This window comes from Eptatretus burgeri, chromosome 11 (genome assembly GCF_056783735.1).
Source record: "Eptatretus burgeri isolate ZD-2024b chromosome 11, Ebu_testis_v1, whole genome shotgun sequence".
Lineage (NCBI taxonomy): Eukaryota > Metazoa > Chordata > Myxini > Myxiniformes > Myxinidae > Eptatretus > Eptatretus burgeri.
In genome coordinates, this window is record NC_140971.1 from 90,785,636 (window position 1) to 90,802,664 (window position 17,029).

The window sequence follows — 17,029 nt, forward strand, 5'->3', positions numbered from 1 at the left end:
AGTGAGAGGAGGAGAGCGAGCGAGTGAGAGGAGGAGAGCGAAGCGAGTGAGAGGAGGAGAGCGAGCGAGTGAGAGGAGGAGAGCGAGCGAGTGAGAGGAGGAAGCGAGCGAGTGAGAGGAGGAGAGCGAAGAAGAGAGGAGAGGAGCGAGTGAGAGGAGGAGAGCGAGAGTGAGAGGAGGAGAGCGAGCGAGTGAGAGGAGGAGAGCGAAGCGAGTGAGAGGAGGAAGCGAGCGAGTGAGAGGAAGGAGAGCGAGTGAGAGGAGGAGAGCGGCGAGTGAGAGGAGGAGAGCGAGCGAGTGAGAGGAGGAGAGCGAGCGAGTGAGAGGAGGAGAGCGAAGCAGTGAGAGGAAGGGAGAGCGAAGCGAGTGAGAGGAGAGAGCGAAGCGAGTGAGAGGAGGAGAGCGAGTGAGAGGAGAGAGGCGAAGCAGTGAGAGGAGGAGAGCGAGAGTGAGAGGAGGAGAGCGAAGCGAGTGAGAGGAGGAGAGCGAGAGAGTGAGAGGAGGAGAGCGGCGAGTGAGAGGAGGAGAGCGAAGCGAGTGAGAGGAGGAGAGCGAGCGAGTGAGAGGAGGAAGCGAGCGAGTGAGAGGAGGAAGCGAGCGAGTGAGAGGAGGAGAGCGAGCGAGTGAGAGGAGGAGAGCGAGCGAGTGAGAGGAGAGAGCGAGCGAGTGAGAGGAGGAGAGCGAAGCGAGTGAGAGGAGGAGAGCGAAGCAGTGAGAGGAGGAGAAGCGAAGCGAGTGAGAGGAGAAGAGCGAGTGAAGGAGGAAAGCGAAGCGAGTGAGAGGAGGAAGCGAAGCGAGTGAGAGGAGGAGAAGAAGCGAGTGAGAGGAGGAAGCGAGCGAGTGAGAGGAGGAGAGTGAGAGAAAGCGAGCGAGTGAGAGGAGGAGCGAGCGGTGAGAGGAGGAGAGAGCGAGTGAGAGGAGGAGAGCGGCGAGTGAGAGGAGGAGAGCGAAGAGTGAGAGGAGGAGAGCGAGCGAGTGAGAGGAGGAGAGCGAGCGAGTGAGAGGAGGAGAGCGAGCGAGTGAGAGGAGGAGAGCGAGCGAGTGAGAGGAGGAGAAGCGAGCGAGTGAGAGGAGGAGAGCGGCGAGTGAAGAGAAGGAAGCGAGCGAGTGAGAGGAGGAGAAGCGGCGAGTGAAGGAGGAGAAGCGAGTGAGAGAGGAAGCGAGTGAGAGGAGGAAGCGGCAGTGAGAGGAGGAAGCGAGTGAGAAGGAGGAGAAGCGAGCGAGTGAGAGAGGAAGAAGCGAGTGAGAGGAGAGGAAGCGAGCGAGTGAAGGAGGAAGCGAAGGAGGAGAGGAAGGAGAGCGAAGAGGAAGGAGAAGGAGAGAGCGAGAGTGAGAGGAGGGAGAGAAGCGAGTGAGAGGAAGGAGAGCGAGTGAGAGGAGGAGAAGCAGTGAAGGAAGCGAGAGTGAAGGAAGAGAGGAGCGAGCGAGTGAGAGGAGAGCGGCAAGGAGAGGAAGAGCAGTGAGAGGAGGAAGCGAGCGAGTGAGAGGAGGAAGAGCGAGTGAGAGGAAAGCGAAGCGAGTGAGAGGAGAGGAGGAGAAGCGAGTGAGAGGAGGAGCGAAGCGAGTGAGAGGAGGAGCGGCAGTGAGAGGAGGAGAGCGGCGAGTGAGAGGAGGAGAGCGAGAGAGTGAGAGGAGGAGCGAAGCGAGTGAGAGAGGAGCGAGTGAGAGGAAGAGCGAGCGAGTGAGAGGAGGAAGCGAGAGAGAGGAGAGAGCGAGCGAGAGGAGGAGAGCGAGAGTGAGAGGAGGAGAGCGAGTGAGAGGAGGAGAGCGAGCGAGTGAGAGGAGAGAGCGAGCGAGTGAGAGAGGAGAAGCGAGTGAGAGAGGAGAGCGAGAGTGAGAGGAGAGAGCGAGCGAGTGAGAGGAGGAGAGCGCGAAGCGAGTGAGAGGAGGAGGAAAGCGAGCGAGTGAGAGGGAGGAGAGCGAAGCGAGTGAGAAGGAGGAGAGCGAGCGAGTGAGAGGAGGAGAGCGAGCGAGTGAGAGAGAGGAGAAGCGAGCGAGTGAGAGGAGGAGAGCGAAGCGAGTGAGAGGAGGAGCGAGCGAAGCGAGTGAGAGCGAGCGAGCGAGAGAGAGAGAGAGCGAGGAGAGCGAAGCGAGTGAGAGCGAGAGAGCGAAGCGAGTGAGAGGAGGAGAGCGAAGCGAGTGAGAGGGGGGGGGGGGGAGAGCGAAGCGAGTGAGAGGGAGGAGAGCGAAGCGAGTGAGAGCGAGCGAGAGAGCGAAGGGCGAGCGAGAGGAGGGAGAGCGAGAGCGAGCGAGAGCGAGCGAGAGCGAGAGCGAGCGAGAGGAGGAGAGCGAGAGCGAGAGAGAGGAGCGAGAGCGAAGCGAGGAGAGCGAGGAGAGCGAGAGCGAGTGAGAGGAGGAGAGCGAAGCGAGAGAGGAGGAGAGCGAGAGCGAGGAGAGGCGAGAGCGAAGCGAGTGAGCGAGGAGGAGGAGCGAGAGAGGGAGCGAGAGGAGGAGAGCGAGAGCGAGTGAGAGGGAGGAGCGAGAGAGGGAGAGGAGAGAGCGAGAGAGCGAGTGAGAGGAGGAGAGCGAGAGCGAGTGAGAGCGAGAGAGAGAGCGAGAGAGGGAGTGAGAGAGAGGGAGAGCGAGAGCGACGTGAGAGCGAGGAGAGCGAAGCGAGTGAGCGAGGAGGAGAGCGAGAGCGAGTGAGAGCGAGGAGAGCGAAGAAATCGAGTGAGAGGAGGAGAGCGAGAGCGAGTGAGAGCGAGAGAGAGGGCGAAGCGAGTGAGAGGAGGAGAGGGAAGCGAGTGAGAGCGAGAGAGAGAGCGAGAGAGTGAGAGGAGCGAGAGCGAGAGCGAGTGAGAGGAGGAGAGCGAGAGAGAGCGAGTGAGAGGGAGAGAGAGCGAGGAAAGAGAGGAGGGAGAGAGCGAAGCGAAAGAGAGGGAGGAGCGAGAGAGAGTGAGAGAGAGAGAGAGCGAGAGCGAGTGAGGAGGAGAGCGAGAGCGAGTGTGAGGGTGTGTGTGAGCGAAGCGAGTGAGAGGAGGAGAGCGAGAGCGAGTGAGAGGAGGAGAGCGAAGCGAGTGAGAGGAGGAGAGCGAGAGCGAGGGAGAGCGAGGAGAGGGAGAGCGAGTGAGAGGAGGAGAGCGAGAGCGAGTGAGAGCGAGGAGAGCGAGAGCGAGTGAGAGGAGGAGAGCGAGAGCGAGGAGAGCGAGGAGAGCGAAGCGAGCGAGAGGAGGGAGAGCGAAGCGAGTGAGAGGAGCGAGAGCGGCTGCAGGAGCGAGGAGGAGGGAGCGAAGCGAGTGAGAGGAGGGAGAGCGAAGCGAGTGAGAGGAGGAGAGCGAGAGCGAGTGAGAGGAGGGGAGAGCGAGAGCGAGTGAGAGCGAGGAGAGCGAGAGCGAGGGAGAGAGGAGGAGAGCGGGCGAGTGAGAGGGAGAGCGAGAGAGCGAAGGGAGAAGAGAGCGAGAGAGGAGAGCGAGAGAGAGTGAGAGGGAGAGCGAGAGCGAAGCGAGGGCGAGAGGAGGAGAGCGAGAGCGAGTGAGAGGAGGAGAGCGAAGCGAGTGAGAGGAGGAGAGCGAAGCGAGTGAGAGCGAGGAGAGCGAGAGCGAGTGAGAGGAGGAGAGCGAGAGCGAGTGAGAGCGAGGAGAGCGAGAGCGAGTGAGAGGAGAGAGAGCGAAGCGAGTGAGCGAGAGGAGGAGAGATAGCGAGTGAGAGGGAGGATAGAGCGAAGCGAGTGGAGAGCTGAGGAGAGCGAATGTGAGAGGAGGAGTTAGCAGAAGCTAGTGAGAGGAGGAGGAGCGAAGAGAGTGAGAGGAGGAGAGCGAAAGAGAGTGAGAGGGAGGAGAGCGAAGAGAGTGAGAGGAGGAGAGCGAGAGCGAGTGAGAGGGAGGGAGATGAAGAGAGTGAGAGGAGGAGAGCGAAGAGAGTGAGAGGAGGAGAGCGAAGCGAGTGAGAGGAGGAGAAGCGAGAGCGAGTGAGAGGAGGGAGAGCGAGAAAGCGAGTGAGAGGAGGAGAGCGAGAGAGTGAGAGGAGGAGAGCGAGAGAGTGAGAGGGAGGGGGAGAGCGAAGCGAGGTGAGAGGAGGAGAGCGAAGCGAGTGAGAGGGAGAGGGAGAGCGAAGCGAGTGAGAGGAGGAGAGCGAGAGCGAGTGAGAGGGAGGGAGAGCGAGAGCGAGTGAGAGGAGGGAGAGCGAGAGCGAGTGAGAGAGGAGGAGCAAGCGAGTGAGAGAGCGAGAGCGAAGCGAGTGAGAGGAGGAGAGCGAAGCGAAGGAGAGGAGGAGAGCGAAGCGAGCGAGAGAGAGGAGAGCGAGCGAGCGAGTGAGAGGGAGGAGAGCGAAGCTGAGAGGAGGAGAGCGAAGCGAGGCGGGAGAGGAGGGAGAGAGCGAGCGAGCGAGAGGAGGGAGAGCGAAGCGAGCGAGAGGAGGAGAGCGAAGCGAGTGAGAGGAGGAGAGCGAAGCGAGCGAGAGGAGGAGAGCGGGCGAGCGAGAGGAGGAGAGCGAAGCGAGTGAGAGGAGGAGCGAAGCGAGCGAGAGGAGGAGAGCGAAGCGAGCGAGCGAGGAGAGAGAGCGAAGCGAGTGAGAGGAGCGAGCGAAGCGAGTGAGAGGAGGAGAGCGAAGCGAGCAGTGAGAGGAGGAGAGCGAAGCGAGCGAGCGAGGAGAGCGAAGCGAGTGAGAGGAGGAGAGAGCGAGCGAGCGAGGAGAGAGAGCGAAGCGAGTGAGAGGAGGAGAGCGAAGCGAGTGAGAGGAGGAGCGAGCGAAGCGAGGAGAGGGAGAGCGAGCGAAGCGAGCGAGGAGAGGGAGCGAGCGAGCGAGTGAGAGGAGCGAGCGAAGCGAGCGAGAGAGGAGGAGCGAAGCGAGTGAGAGGAGGGAGAGCGAGAAAGAGAGAGTGAGATGGAAGGAGAGGCGAGCGAGCGAGAGAGGAGGAGAGCGAGAAGGAGAGAGTGAGTGAGAGCGAAGCGAGCGAGGAGGAGCGAGCGAAGCGAGTGAGAGGAGGAGAGAGAGCGAGGAGAGCGAAGCAAGGAGAGGAGGAGAGCGAAGCGAGTGAGAGGAGGAGAGCGAAGCGAGTGAGAGGAGCGAGCGAGCGGGCGAGGAGAGAGAGAGAGCGAAGCGAGTGAGAGGAGGAGAGCGAGAGCGAGTGAGAGGAGGAGAGCGAAGCGAGTGAGAGGAGGAGAGCGAGCGAGCGAGAGAGGAGAGCGAGCGAGCGAGAGAGGAGAGCGAGCGAGCGAGAGAGGAGAGCGAGCGAGCGAGAGAGGAGAGCGAGCGAGCGAGAGAGGAGAGCGAGCGAGCGAGAGAGGAGAGCGAGCGAGCGAGAGAGGAGAGCGAGCGAGCGAGCGAGCGAGAGAGGAGAGCGAGCGAGAGAGGAGAGCGAGCGAGAGAGGAGAGCGAGCGAGAGAGGAGAGCGAGCGAGAGAGGAGAGCGAGCGAGAGAGGAGAGCGAGCGAGAGAGGAGAGCGAGCGAGGAGAGCGAGAGAGGAGAGCGAGAGAGGAGAGCGAGAGAGGAGAGCGAGAGAGGAGAGCGAGAGAGGAGAGCGAGAGAGGAGAGCGAGAGAGGAGAGCGAGAGAGGAGAGCGAGAGAGGAGAGCGAGAGAAAGCGAGAGAGGAGAGCGAGAGAGCGAGAGAAGCGAGAGAGGAGAAGCGAGAGAGGAGAGCGAGAGAGGAGAGCGAGAGAGAGAGAGCGAGAGAGAGAGGAGAGGAGAGCGAGAGAGGAGAGCGAGAGAGGAGAGCGAGAGAGGAGAGAGAGAGCGAGAGAGGAGAGGGAAGAGAGAGAGAGGAGAGCGAGAGAGGAGAGCGAAGAGAGAGGAGAGCGAGAGAGGAGAGGAGAGAGAGAGGAGAGGAGAGCGAGAGAGGAGAGAGCGAGAGAGAGGAAGAGCGAGAGAGGAGAGGAGAGAGAGAGGAGAGAGAGAAGCGAGAGAGAGAGGAGAGCGAGAGAGGAGAGAGCGAGAGAGGAGAGCGCAGAGCGAGAGAGGAGAGCGCAGAGCGAGAGAGGAGAGCGCAGAGCGAGAGAGGAGAGCGAGAGAGGAGAGGAGAGGAGAGCGAGAGAGGAGAGAGAGAGCGAGAGAGGAGAGAGCGAGAGAGAGAGAGCGAGAGAGAGAGGAGAGAGCGAGAGAGAGAGAGGAGAAGCGAGAGAGGAGAAGCGAGAGAGGAGAGAGAGAGCGAGAGAGAGAGGAGAGCGAGAGAGGAGAGAGAGCGAGAGAGAGAGGAGAAGCGAGAGAGGAGAGCGAGAGAGAGAGCGAGAGAGGAGAGCGAGAGAGGAGAGGAGAGCGAGAGAGGAGAGGAGAGCGAGAGAGGAGAGGAGAGCGAGAGAGGAGAGGAGAGCGAGAGAGGAGAGGAGAGCGAGAGAGGAGAGGAGAGCGAGAGAGGAGAGGAGAGCGAGAGAGGAGAGGAGAGCGAGAGAGGAGAGGAAGGAGCGAGAGAGGGAGAGGAGAGAGAGAGAGAGGAGAGCGAGAGAGGAGAGAGAGAGCGAGAGAGAGAGAGGAGAGCGAGAGAAGGAGAGGAGAGCGAGAGAGGAGAGGAGAGCGAGAGAGGAGAGAGGAAGCGAGAGAGGAGAGGAGAAGCGAGAGAGGAGAAGGGAGAGCGAGAGAGAGAGGAGAGCGAGAGAAAGGAGAAGGGAGAAGCGAGAAGGAGAGAGGAGAGCGAGAGAGAGAGAGGAGAGCGAGAGAAGGAGAGGAAGGAAGCGAGAGAGGAGAGGAAAGAGAGAGCGAGAGAGGAGAGAGCGAGAGAGGAGAAGGAAGAGAGAGAGAGAGGAGAGCGAGAGAGAGGAGAAGGAGAGCGAGAGAGAGAGCGAGAAGAGGAGAGCGAGAGAGGAGAGCGAGAGCGAGCGAGCGAGAGAGGAGAGCGAGAGAGGAGAGCGAGAGAGGAGAGCGAGAGAGGAGAGCGAGAGAGGAGAGCGAGAGAGGAGAGCGAGAGAGGAGAGCGAGAGAGGAGAGCGAGAGAGGAGAGCGAGAGAGGAGAGCGAGAGAGGAGAGCGAGAGAGGAGAGCGAGAGAGGAGAGCGAGAGAGGAGAGCGAGAGAGGAGAGCGAGAGAGGAGAGCGAGAGAGGAGAGCGAGAGAGGAGAGCGAGAGAGGAGAGCGAGAGAGGAGATAGGTCCTGCAGTGTATTCAGAGGGGATAGAGCAAGGATGGGAGAGCACAATAGAGAGATATGGGAGTAGGGAGTTAGCAGAAAGAATATATTATGCTTAATGAACAACACACACACACACACACACACACACACACACACACACACACACACACACACACACACACACACACACACACACACACACACACACACACACACACACACACACACACACACACACACACACACACACACTGCCTTTTACTGGTATCGATATCAGCCAGCCAACCTGTGGAGGGACAGAGGAAGCGAAAATACACCGGAGGACAGCCAAGTGAGCTGGCAGATTGGAGTTGGTAGCATGATACACCATATGGACGTCCTTTCTTGTACAGCATCTCCCCATGGACATCAAATGGCCATCCAGCCTGTGGACGAGCCTGCACACAGTATGTAAAGAATTGTACAAGGCTCAGTCCGTGCATACACCCCCTGCAATACTAATTGGCTCACTATGCAGAATTCAGCAAGTCAAGTATCTGACAATATAAGTGATGCATTCAAATACTTATTGCTTTCAGTATGTACAAGTCGTGGCTATTTTATACAAATTAACAATTCTTTATTCACTAATGCAAGTTATGAATAAGATGTTTTGCACTGAATGAAGTGCAAAAAGATTCATTAAATCCACAGACATTGCAACCCACATGCAAAGACCACGATGGTCCATACTGCACCGATACTGCCCGACTTCATTAGCTGTTGATATTTTTCTCCATTTTTAATATTGAAAGAGCAGTAGCTTGCATTCGAGATTGGTTTAACTCTCAGAACATTGATGAATCGAAGATTACAATTTCTAACGACAAGTGATGACAAACATTATTAACAAGGTTGAAATATTCTCATGAAAATTGTGTAGCCCCTTCTGAATATCGTCCAACACCAATCAAGGGTCATGAAGGAACTGACTGAGCAGGGCTGAATGGTTTGCATATGAATAGTGAGTGGGATGGTGGAACAAGTCGGCACAATAAATACAAACGGCATGAACAAAATTTTAAAAAATGATCATGGGAAAATACGGTCAGCACATACCATATTCAAGGCTCGAAAGAAAAGTTGGATGAGACCAGAACAGCGGTGTGATTAACAGAAAAAGAAACGGGCCAAAATGAGTACAGGTGAGCGGATAATTAAAAAAGATGCACCATTGACATAAATTCACATAAATTCATGTTTTACCTATTACGGAATAACTTATGGCAGAATTACAATAAAATACTGAAATGTTGTTTGCTGAAAGTTTATTATATGTGCCACTGAAAGTGGATGCAGGTCATGTTTTCACCCTTGTCTGTCTGTCTGTCTGTGAGCATGATATCTCAAAAAAGTTAGGGAAGGATTTGGACGAAACTTGGTGGACAGGTTGACTGTGTAACAAGAACTAATTGATTCGATTTTGGTGAAGATCCGGATCTGGATAGGCGAATTTTTTTTTAGTGGTTCTTCACTGTTGAGAGACGGGGCCAAAATATATAAATATATATAAAATATATATATATATATATATATATATATATATATATATATATATAGTTATATGTACATATATATACATACATACACTGATGAGCCAAAACATTATGACCACCTGTCTAATATGCTGTTGGTCCTCCGTGTGCCACCAAAACAGCACCGACCCGCCGAGGCATGGACTCCACAAGACCCCTGAAGGTGTCTTGTGGTATCTGTCACAAAAACATGAGCAGCATATCCTTCAAGTCCTGTAAGTTGTGAGGTGGAGCCACTGTGGATCAGACTTGTCGGTCCAGCACATCCCACAGATACTCAATCGGATTGAGATCTGGAGAATTTGAAGACCAGGGCAACACCGTGAACACTTCATCATGGTCCTCCAACCATTCCCAAATAATGTGTGCAGTGTGGCAGGGCGCATTATCCTGCTGAAAGAGGCCACTGCCATCAAGGAATACCATTGCCATGAAGGGGTGTACCTGGTCTGCAACGATCTTTAGGTAGGTGACATGTGTCAAATTGACATGCACATGAATGGCTGGACCCAGGGTTTCCCAGCAGAACTTTCCCAGAGCATCACACTCCCTTCATCGGCTTGTCGTCTTCCCACAGTGCATCCTGGTGCCATCACTTCCCCAGGTAACCGGCACACACGTACACTGCCATCCACGTGATCTAAAAGAAAACGGGACTCATCGGACCAAGTGACCTTATTTCCACTGCTCCAAGGTCCAGTTCCGACACACATGCCCATTGTAGATGCTTTCGATGGTGGAAAGGGGTCATCATCGGCACTCTGACCGGTCTGCGGCTACGCAGCCCCATATGCAGCAGGGTGCGATACACTATGGATTGTGACACATTCCTCCCATGACCACCATTAAAATTTTCTGTGACGTGCCACAGTAGACCTTGTGTCGGTTCGGACCAGATGGTATAGCCTTTGTTGCCCTCACGCATCGATGAGCCTTGGGTGCCCAACAACCTGTCGCCGGTTTGGGGTTTGTCCCTCCTGGGACCACTGTCAGTCGGTACTCACCACTGCTGACCGGGAGCATCCCACAAGCCTTGCCATTTCAGAGATGCTCTGACCCAGGCCGGTGCCATTGTAACAAGATAATCAATGTTATTCACTTCACCTGTCAGTGGTCATAATGTTTTGGCTCATCAGTGTATATATATATATATACATATATATATATATGTATATATATATGTATATATATACATATATATATATACATATATATATGTATATATATGTATGTATATATATACATACATATACATATACATATATATATATACATACATATATATACATATATATATATATATATATATATATATATATATATATATATATATATATATACATACATGCATATATATATATATATATATATATATATATATATACATACATATATACCGGGTGTAGTGGCGTGCGCCTGTAATCCGGCTACTCGGAGGATCGCTTGAGGACGGGAGCTCTGCTCTGTGCTGGTTCATGCTATGAGAGGGTGTAGGGCAGCCCGGAATCATGGCGAAACCCAATCCATATCCCTGTGTCGTAAGAGGCGACCTGGGTTGCGTCAGGAAGGGCATCCGGCATAAAACCTATGCCAAATCAGTATGCGGATCATAACGGATAATCCGCTGTGGCGACCCCTAACGGGAGCAGCCGAAAGAAGAAGATGTGTGTGTGTATATATATATATATATATATATATATATATATATATATATATATATATATATATATATATATATATATATATATATATATATATATATATATATATATATATTACGAATTCTCGCCCGCCCGGCGTGCGATCGGCCACGTAACTCAAATCGCGACGCGTCGCCCACCGGAACGGACAATTCAGTTGTGACCCTCTTGGAACTTCCGCCAAGGAGCTAGCCACGGGTGGGTGTTTAACCTCACCACAACCCAGTCCGCATTCTACCCGTGCGAAATAGGGTGAATCGCCAAATGTCGATATACCTAAGTACCCGTGCGGGTAGCGTACCGAGGAGTTGTACCATGCTAAAAGGTCGACTCCAGACACGAACTGCTTAAGCGGCTCGTTCCGTGCTGTAGGGATAACCGAGCAGAGTTATCGCCGACCTCGACGGTTCAGATTATTTATTGGGTGTCTACACCCACTACCAATCCCTTACGTGATGCAAGATGGAACTTTCAAACAAAGGAAAGGACGCAACGAAACGGGAAACAGTTCGACAAGCAAGGACATTTATTATACAACACGTAAGCAGGCAAATAGGAACAAAAGCAGGCAAACAAAAGCAAGGGAAAGCACTACGACCGAATATAATTAATAAATGTACAGTCACTTAAGCCGTTTCTACTTACAAGACACGGTGCCACAAGATCCATGCAAAACCCCAAAAAGAAAATGATAAACTTCCCTTTGGGCCGTCGAGTCCTCCTCCCACGACCGTCGGCATGGTCGCGCCTGGCCCCGACTCCTCTCGCGGTCTGCGAACTCTCTCCGGCACTCCTCGCCCAAATGCGCAGGTCCGCCACACCACCGGCGCTGCCGCGTCTCCCGTCCGTGCCTCCGTGGACAGGCCACCCGCCAAAACCGCGAGCACAGGACCAGAACGAGAGAAGAGGGAGTCAGATCCACGAGGAGGGAGAAGAAGAAAATGAAGAAGAACGCACCCTACGCGCGTCCACCATTTATGGAGCGGGGCTCCCCCCTTTGCTCCGCCCCGTTCTCAGCTCCACCTCTCTTCGAGGTGTTTCCAGAAAGCTCTCGAAGGGGGGCGTGCCCCCACTCCGACCGCCTCACGCCATGCATCCACCAATCGGGAGCGAGCTGACCCACCCCTCCCCTTCACACCAAGCATGGTGGGAGGGATTCAGGTGGAAGCATCAGGTGGGGAAATTAGGCGGGAAAACCCCATAGGCGTTGTTGGTTTTATTCTCCACGAGCTGTGCGCCCGCGTTCTCGGACCCTTTCCAACGCGGAAAGGGTCGTAGCGTGGTCCGTGGAGAACAGCGTTCGGAGTACGGGAAGTGGCGAAGGTGGTGCTGTTGTCAGTTTGATCCAAAATAACGATAGAACAGAAAAACGGCTATCTCAAAGGATCGCAGCCTGGTGAACACGGAAATTCCCTCTAAACAACGGTGGCGAAATCTAACTACACACATACTTATCGTCATAACTGATCTAAGGACCCTTAAAGGTGTATTGCGAATTTTCACAGCTGTAACTATATATATATATATATATATATATATATATATATATATATATATATATATATATATATATATATATATATATATATATATATATATATATATATATATATATATATATATCATGATATCTCAAAAAATTATGACGGACGGATTGGGATGAAACTTGGTGGATGAGATGGGTAGGTAACAAGACCAAGCCAATTTGATTTTGGTTGGGGTCCAGATCCCGATCAGGCCTATCAGTGTGATACAAAACGTGAACTATTCAGCTTGGTGGACGTATGCGCTCTACCGAGTGCCGTTCTAGTTGATTTATGCAACAACCGGTTTATCATTGTTGCAAGATACTGCTGTGGTCCTGCACTGGTTACTCCCCTTCCTCTCAAATATATGATGATTTCCTACGACGCTACTCTCTGTTTCTTTTTTTGACCGAACAATTAATTCTGCAACCCAATCACCCATGGCACACTGTTGCTGGTAATTTTGAGTAGCATATGCTGTTGTTTCACCAGAGGAAGTGGTGAATGTACAGCTCAGTTGATAGCATGCTCAGCACCGAGCTGTCTTGTCTGTATTTGATCCGTAATCGGGTCAAATTAAACTGAAACAGCAGTTCTAATGTAGTGCCAGCAGGAGGCACTACATCTCAGATGCAAAATATCCCAACGGTATCTTTAAAAAGTGGAGGCTATTACGTGATGGTACAATGGTGAAATTCCCTGCCTATAATTATCTGAATGTGACATACAAGTTGAGTAAAAATAGATGTGGATGTTATGGGTAAGTTAATACTAACAATGGTGTTAGCCCATTATTACATAGAAGATAAGTAATTGTACATTAACATCATGGTGTGTGTGGATATCGCACAGGCATGTTGGGCTAAATGTCCTCCTTTATTTGTATTTCCTTACACATTACTGGAAACTAAAATTACTCACTACCTTCCCAAATTTGCGGTTCCTTCTCGAGAAAATTTCAGACCTTTCATGAGACCTAACACTCCGCTTCAACACCGGACAGATAGCAACATGCTGGCTGACCTGCACAGAAGAGGGTTGGCGACAGACATGGCCAGGGTGCCGGTGATGAAGTTCCAGCAGTTTAAGAGCAAGTGATCCATAGTGAGGTGGAGTCCATGGGATCCATTTGGTCCACACGTCTCCACCTGGCAACAAGGCGGAAGGGACAGGCCTTGCCATTTTTGTGTCTACAATTGGCAGCAGTGTTATGAATGTCATTGAGACGTGTTGTGGATAGTGAATGTCTGACATCTTAAAGTTGAAGTGGTGCCCTTGCCATACTTGTAGACTTTGTTTATCTAAGTTATCATGTCCTGAAGATCATGGGAACCAGATTTGACAATGATGGAAAGGAGGACAATGTGGGGAAGGAAAAAAGAGAGATATATTATGGGAGATGTGGGGCACAATGAGAGAGTGAACAACTCACCTTGCTCTGCCCCAGTGTGTTTCCATTCACTAACTGCTGACACAGTGTAGTAACCTGAGTGATGAATCCTCACCAAACATGACACGCTGGCATTGATTGGCATGTGTTTCCCTAAACAAGGATGTTCAAGCAAAAAGATGAAACAAGATTAGTTACTGCAGAATAAATTATCTGTGCAACTAATCTCTTACGTAACCTGGTGGTTGGCTTAATGGTTGTGGCGGCTGGGTTGAGATCTTAGGGTCTTGAGTTATAGCCTGTCAGGCCATTGAAATAACAACCGGTGGGTTGACTCAGCCTGTCATCCTTCCGAAGTTGGCAACATGAGCACCAGCTTACTGGTAATAGGGGCATTGCATCAGTGGCACAGCCACATAATAAACAACAACATCAACAACAACATCTCCTACATCATGTCTAACTTCAGGTTTTGAAAGCAACTCTTAAATTTGGCTTTTTTTGTATTCAAAGTCAATGATCATGGAAGACCTGGAACACAGAATGGATCAGGACACAACAGAACAAAGGGAAGAGCCGAAAGAGAGGGGGGAGAAACACCAACAGCAGGGCTGAGGGACGAAATAGACGGAGACGGACAAACAAGGGATGCAAGTAGGGATGAGGGACAGGGGAAGATGTTGGGGGTGGACAAGATGGACGCAAAAGCAAACTTTCAGGAAGGAAAAACTGTAAATTTGGAGGTGTAGGGGGTGGCTTAACGGGGCGAGAAAAGATCATGGTTTTGGACGGGGGATGAGCTGAGAAGGTGGTGAACAGCTGCCTTGAAGACCTGGAGGGAAGAATGAAGAGAAGGTGGAAGTTTATTCCACGGGCAGGAACAAAAAAAGTTGACCAGTGGTTCTGGATTTTGGGAGTTTCACCAGAGGGGGTTGACTGTGGACCGAATACACTCTGTAGAAACTTGTAGGGGATGATAAGGGGGTGGGGGGGGTACAGAAAGAGCAGATGGTAGAAGACCAAGAAGGAGGCAGTGGAACAGGTTTTTGCAATCTGTATAATTTATATACAACATTGTGCAGTTTGTAAATTTTTGCTGTCGTTTAAATTGCTTATAAAATTTAACAGCTTTTTTTAAAGTTATCCTTTATTTTTGATTTCAGGTGATTTCACATCGAACAAGAAAATTAACTGCCTGTCCCTCACCCTCCCAAAAATCATATTTCCACAAGACCATGATGGTTGGCTTGAGCCGGATAAGTGCAGAGAATTATTTACTCGCAAATTCATGGTTAATGTCGAGTTCAGGTTCAGGTTCAGAAAACTCGTTTTACGTAAAGTTCTCTTTCACGATAACATGATCCCTGGGATACAAACAAATTGTCAACCACTTAAACATTGATTGAAAGCAAGTTAATTTGTTTGACTGTTGTTATTCTGCTTTAACTGATGAACTCGAAAGGTTGAGTATATTCCGTCTACCCCAGGGTGTCGGTTGTCCTCTTTGTAACCAAAGAATGGCGTTTCCGTGAAACATGCGAACCACCTGGACAATTTGATTTGAGTGCAGAAGCTGCTGCTCAGACAGCGACCGCACTCGAACATAGCAAGCGATGCAACCCAGTGTCAAGGAAACTCCGAAAAGAACTCGCCTGCGGTCCAGACAGGAATTTGGAATTTGTTCCGAGTGCCTACAATAACTCGCCGACATCTTCATGAAGGACACCGTGTCATCCTTAATGTCCCACAAAAGGAAACCCAAGGGCACTGTATAGAAAACCACATGCAACAAGTAGCATTAATGCCAAATCTGAAGGACTCCAGTAAAGAAGAAAAATCCACAAAAAAAAAAGACTTCGCGAGTCGATACAGGAACATCAAAAAAAGAAGCATTCATTGTATTCTGGTTATTGAAGGATGAACTGTGGCTTTGCGGATTATGTTACCTTGGTAATAGGAATGGGCTTCAACTGCAGAGCCAACATCACCAACGGTCGCAATCATGGCCCAAGCATGGCTGAACACAAAGAATATGATGGAAAAAATGAAGGGAATATCAATTTTAGAGGATGTGTTGAGTCGGTGTGGTGTGGCAGAGTTTACCATGGTGGAATACTGCAAGTACAGTAACAACACATGAAGTGGCTCTGTAGTTACCGGAATCCGAGTGACCTCACGGCTGCGGCGCCAAGCTGCGTGAGAGCAACGAGGCCTGCCTCCTCCAGGCTCCGAGACCCCTCATCATTTATTGCTATGGCAACGAGACCACCAGCTGGCAGGCTGGAAAGGTGGGATGCCATGCGGACCGACTCGGAATACGTCCGATACGTATCAAACCTTGAAGGGAAGGATAATATTGCATACGGACAAGTTATGAAACGTTTGTTTGGTCTTATTGCTTATTACTGTGATTATAGAAATAAAAGTTTAGATTGAAACACATAAAGTAACAATATCACCTCCTATGTTTTTAAATTGAAGATTTTTTTTTTTTTTAAATATCCAAAACTTTTGCTGTTAACAGTGAGATTATCTTGTAAACATAACCTTTGCTGTTAACAGTGAGATTATCTTGTAAACATAACCGTTGCTGTTAACAGTGAGACTATCTTGTAAACATAACCTTTGCTGTTAACAGTGAGATTATCTTGTAAACATAACCTTTGCTGTTAACAGTGAGATTATCTTGTAAACATAACCTTTGCTGTTAACAGTGAGATTATCTTGTAAACATAACCTTTGCTGTTAACAGTGTACTTTGTGTTAACAGTGAGATTATCTTGTAAACATAACCTTTGCCGTTAACAGTGAGATGACGTAACTTTGTGTTAACAGTGAGATTATCTTGTAAACATAACCTTTGCTGTTAACAGTGAGATGATCTTGTAAACATAACCTTTGCTGTTAACAGTGAGATGATCTTGTAAACATAACCTTTGCTGTTAACAGTGAGATGATCTTGTAAACATAACCTTTGCTGTTAACAGTGAGATGACGTAACTTTGTGTTAACAGTGAGATTATCTTGTAAACATAACCTTTGCTGTTAACAGTGAGATGACGTAACTTTGTGTTAACAGTGAGATTATCTTGTAAACATAACCTTTGCTGTTAACAGTGAGATTACATAACTTTGTGTTAACAGTGAGATTATCTTGTAAACATAACCTCTGCTGTTAACAGTGAGATGACGTAACTTTGTGTTAACAGTGAGATTATCTTGTAAACATAAACTTTCCTGTTAAGTGAGATGACCTAACTTTGCTGTTAACAGTGAGATTATCTTGTAAACATAACCTTTGCTGTTAACAGTGAGATGACGTAACTTTGTGTTAACAGTGAGATTATCTTGTAAACATAAACTTTCCTGTTAAGTGAGATGACCTAACTTTGCTGTTAACAGTGAGATTATCTTGTAAACATAACCTTTGCTGTTAACAGTGAGATGATGTAACTTTGTGTTAACAGTGAGATTATCTTGTAACCATAACCTCTGCTGTTAACAGTGAGAAGATCTTGTAAACATAACCTTTGCTGTTAACAGTGAGATTATCTTGTAAACATAACCGTTGCTGTTAACAGTGAGATTATCTTGTAAACATAACCATTGCTGTTAACAGTGAGATTATCTTGTAAACATAACCTTTGCTGTTAACAGTGAGATGATGTAACTTTGTGTTAACAGTGAGATTATCTTGTAAACATAACCTTTGCTGTTAACAGTGAGATGACGTAACTTTGTGTTAACAGTGAGATTATCTTGTAAACATAACCTCTGCTGTTAACAGTGAGATGACGTAACTTTGTGTTAACAGTGAGATTATCTTGTAAACATAACCTTTGC

The 17,029-nt window shown here is 50.1% G+C and overlaps 1 protein-coding gene across 2 annotated transcripts in view; it reads right to left on the reverse strand.

Moving 5' to 3' along the window:
* The window catches only part of CEMIP (cell migration inducing hyaluronidase 1), a 112,457-nt gene extending 96,938 nt beyond the window's left edge, over window positions 1–15,519 (reverse strand). For both annotated transcript variants that reach the window (XM_085847339.1, XM_085847340.1), the window contains exons 1-5: window positions 15,344–15,519; window positions 15,133–15,203; window positions 13,229–13,339; window positions 12,820–12,944; window positions 7,283–7,433 (exon numbers count right to left, since the gene is read on the reverse strand). In XM_085847339.1, the coding sequence (XP_085703465.1) occupies window positions 7,283–7,433; window positions 12,820–12,944; window positions 13,229–13,339; window positions 15,133–15,203; window positions 15,344–15,486 (601 nt within the window). In that variant the 5' untranslated portion in view covers window positions 15,487–15,519. The remainder of the gene's footprint in view (window positions 1–7,282; window positions 7,434–12,819; window positions 12,945–13,228; window positions 13,340–15,132; window positions 15,204–15,343) is intronic.
* Window positions 15,520–17,029: the final 1,510 nt, after the last annotated feature.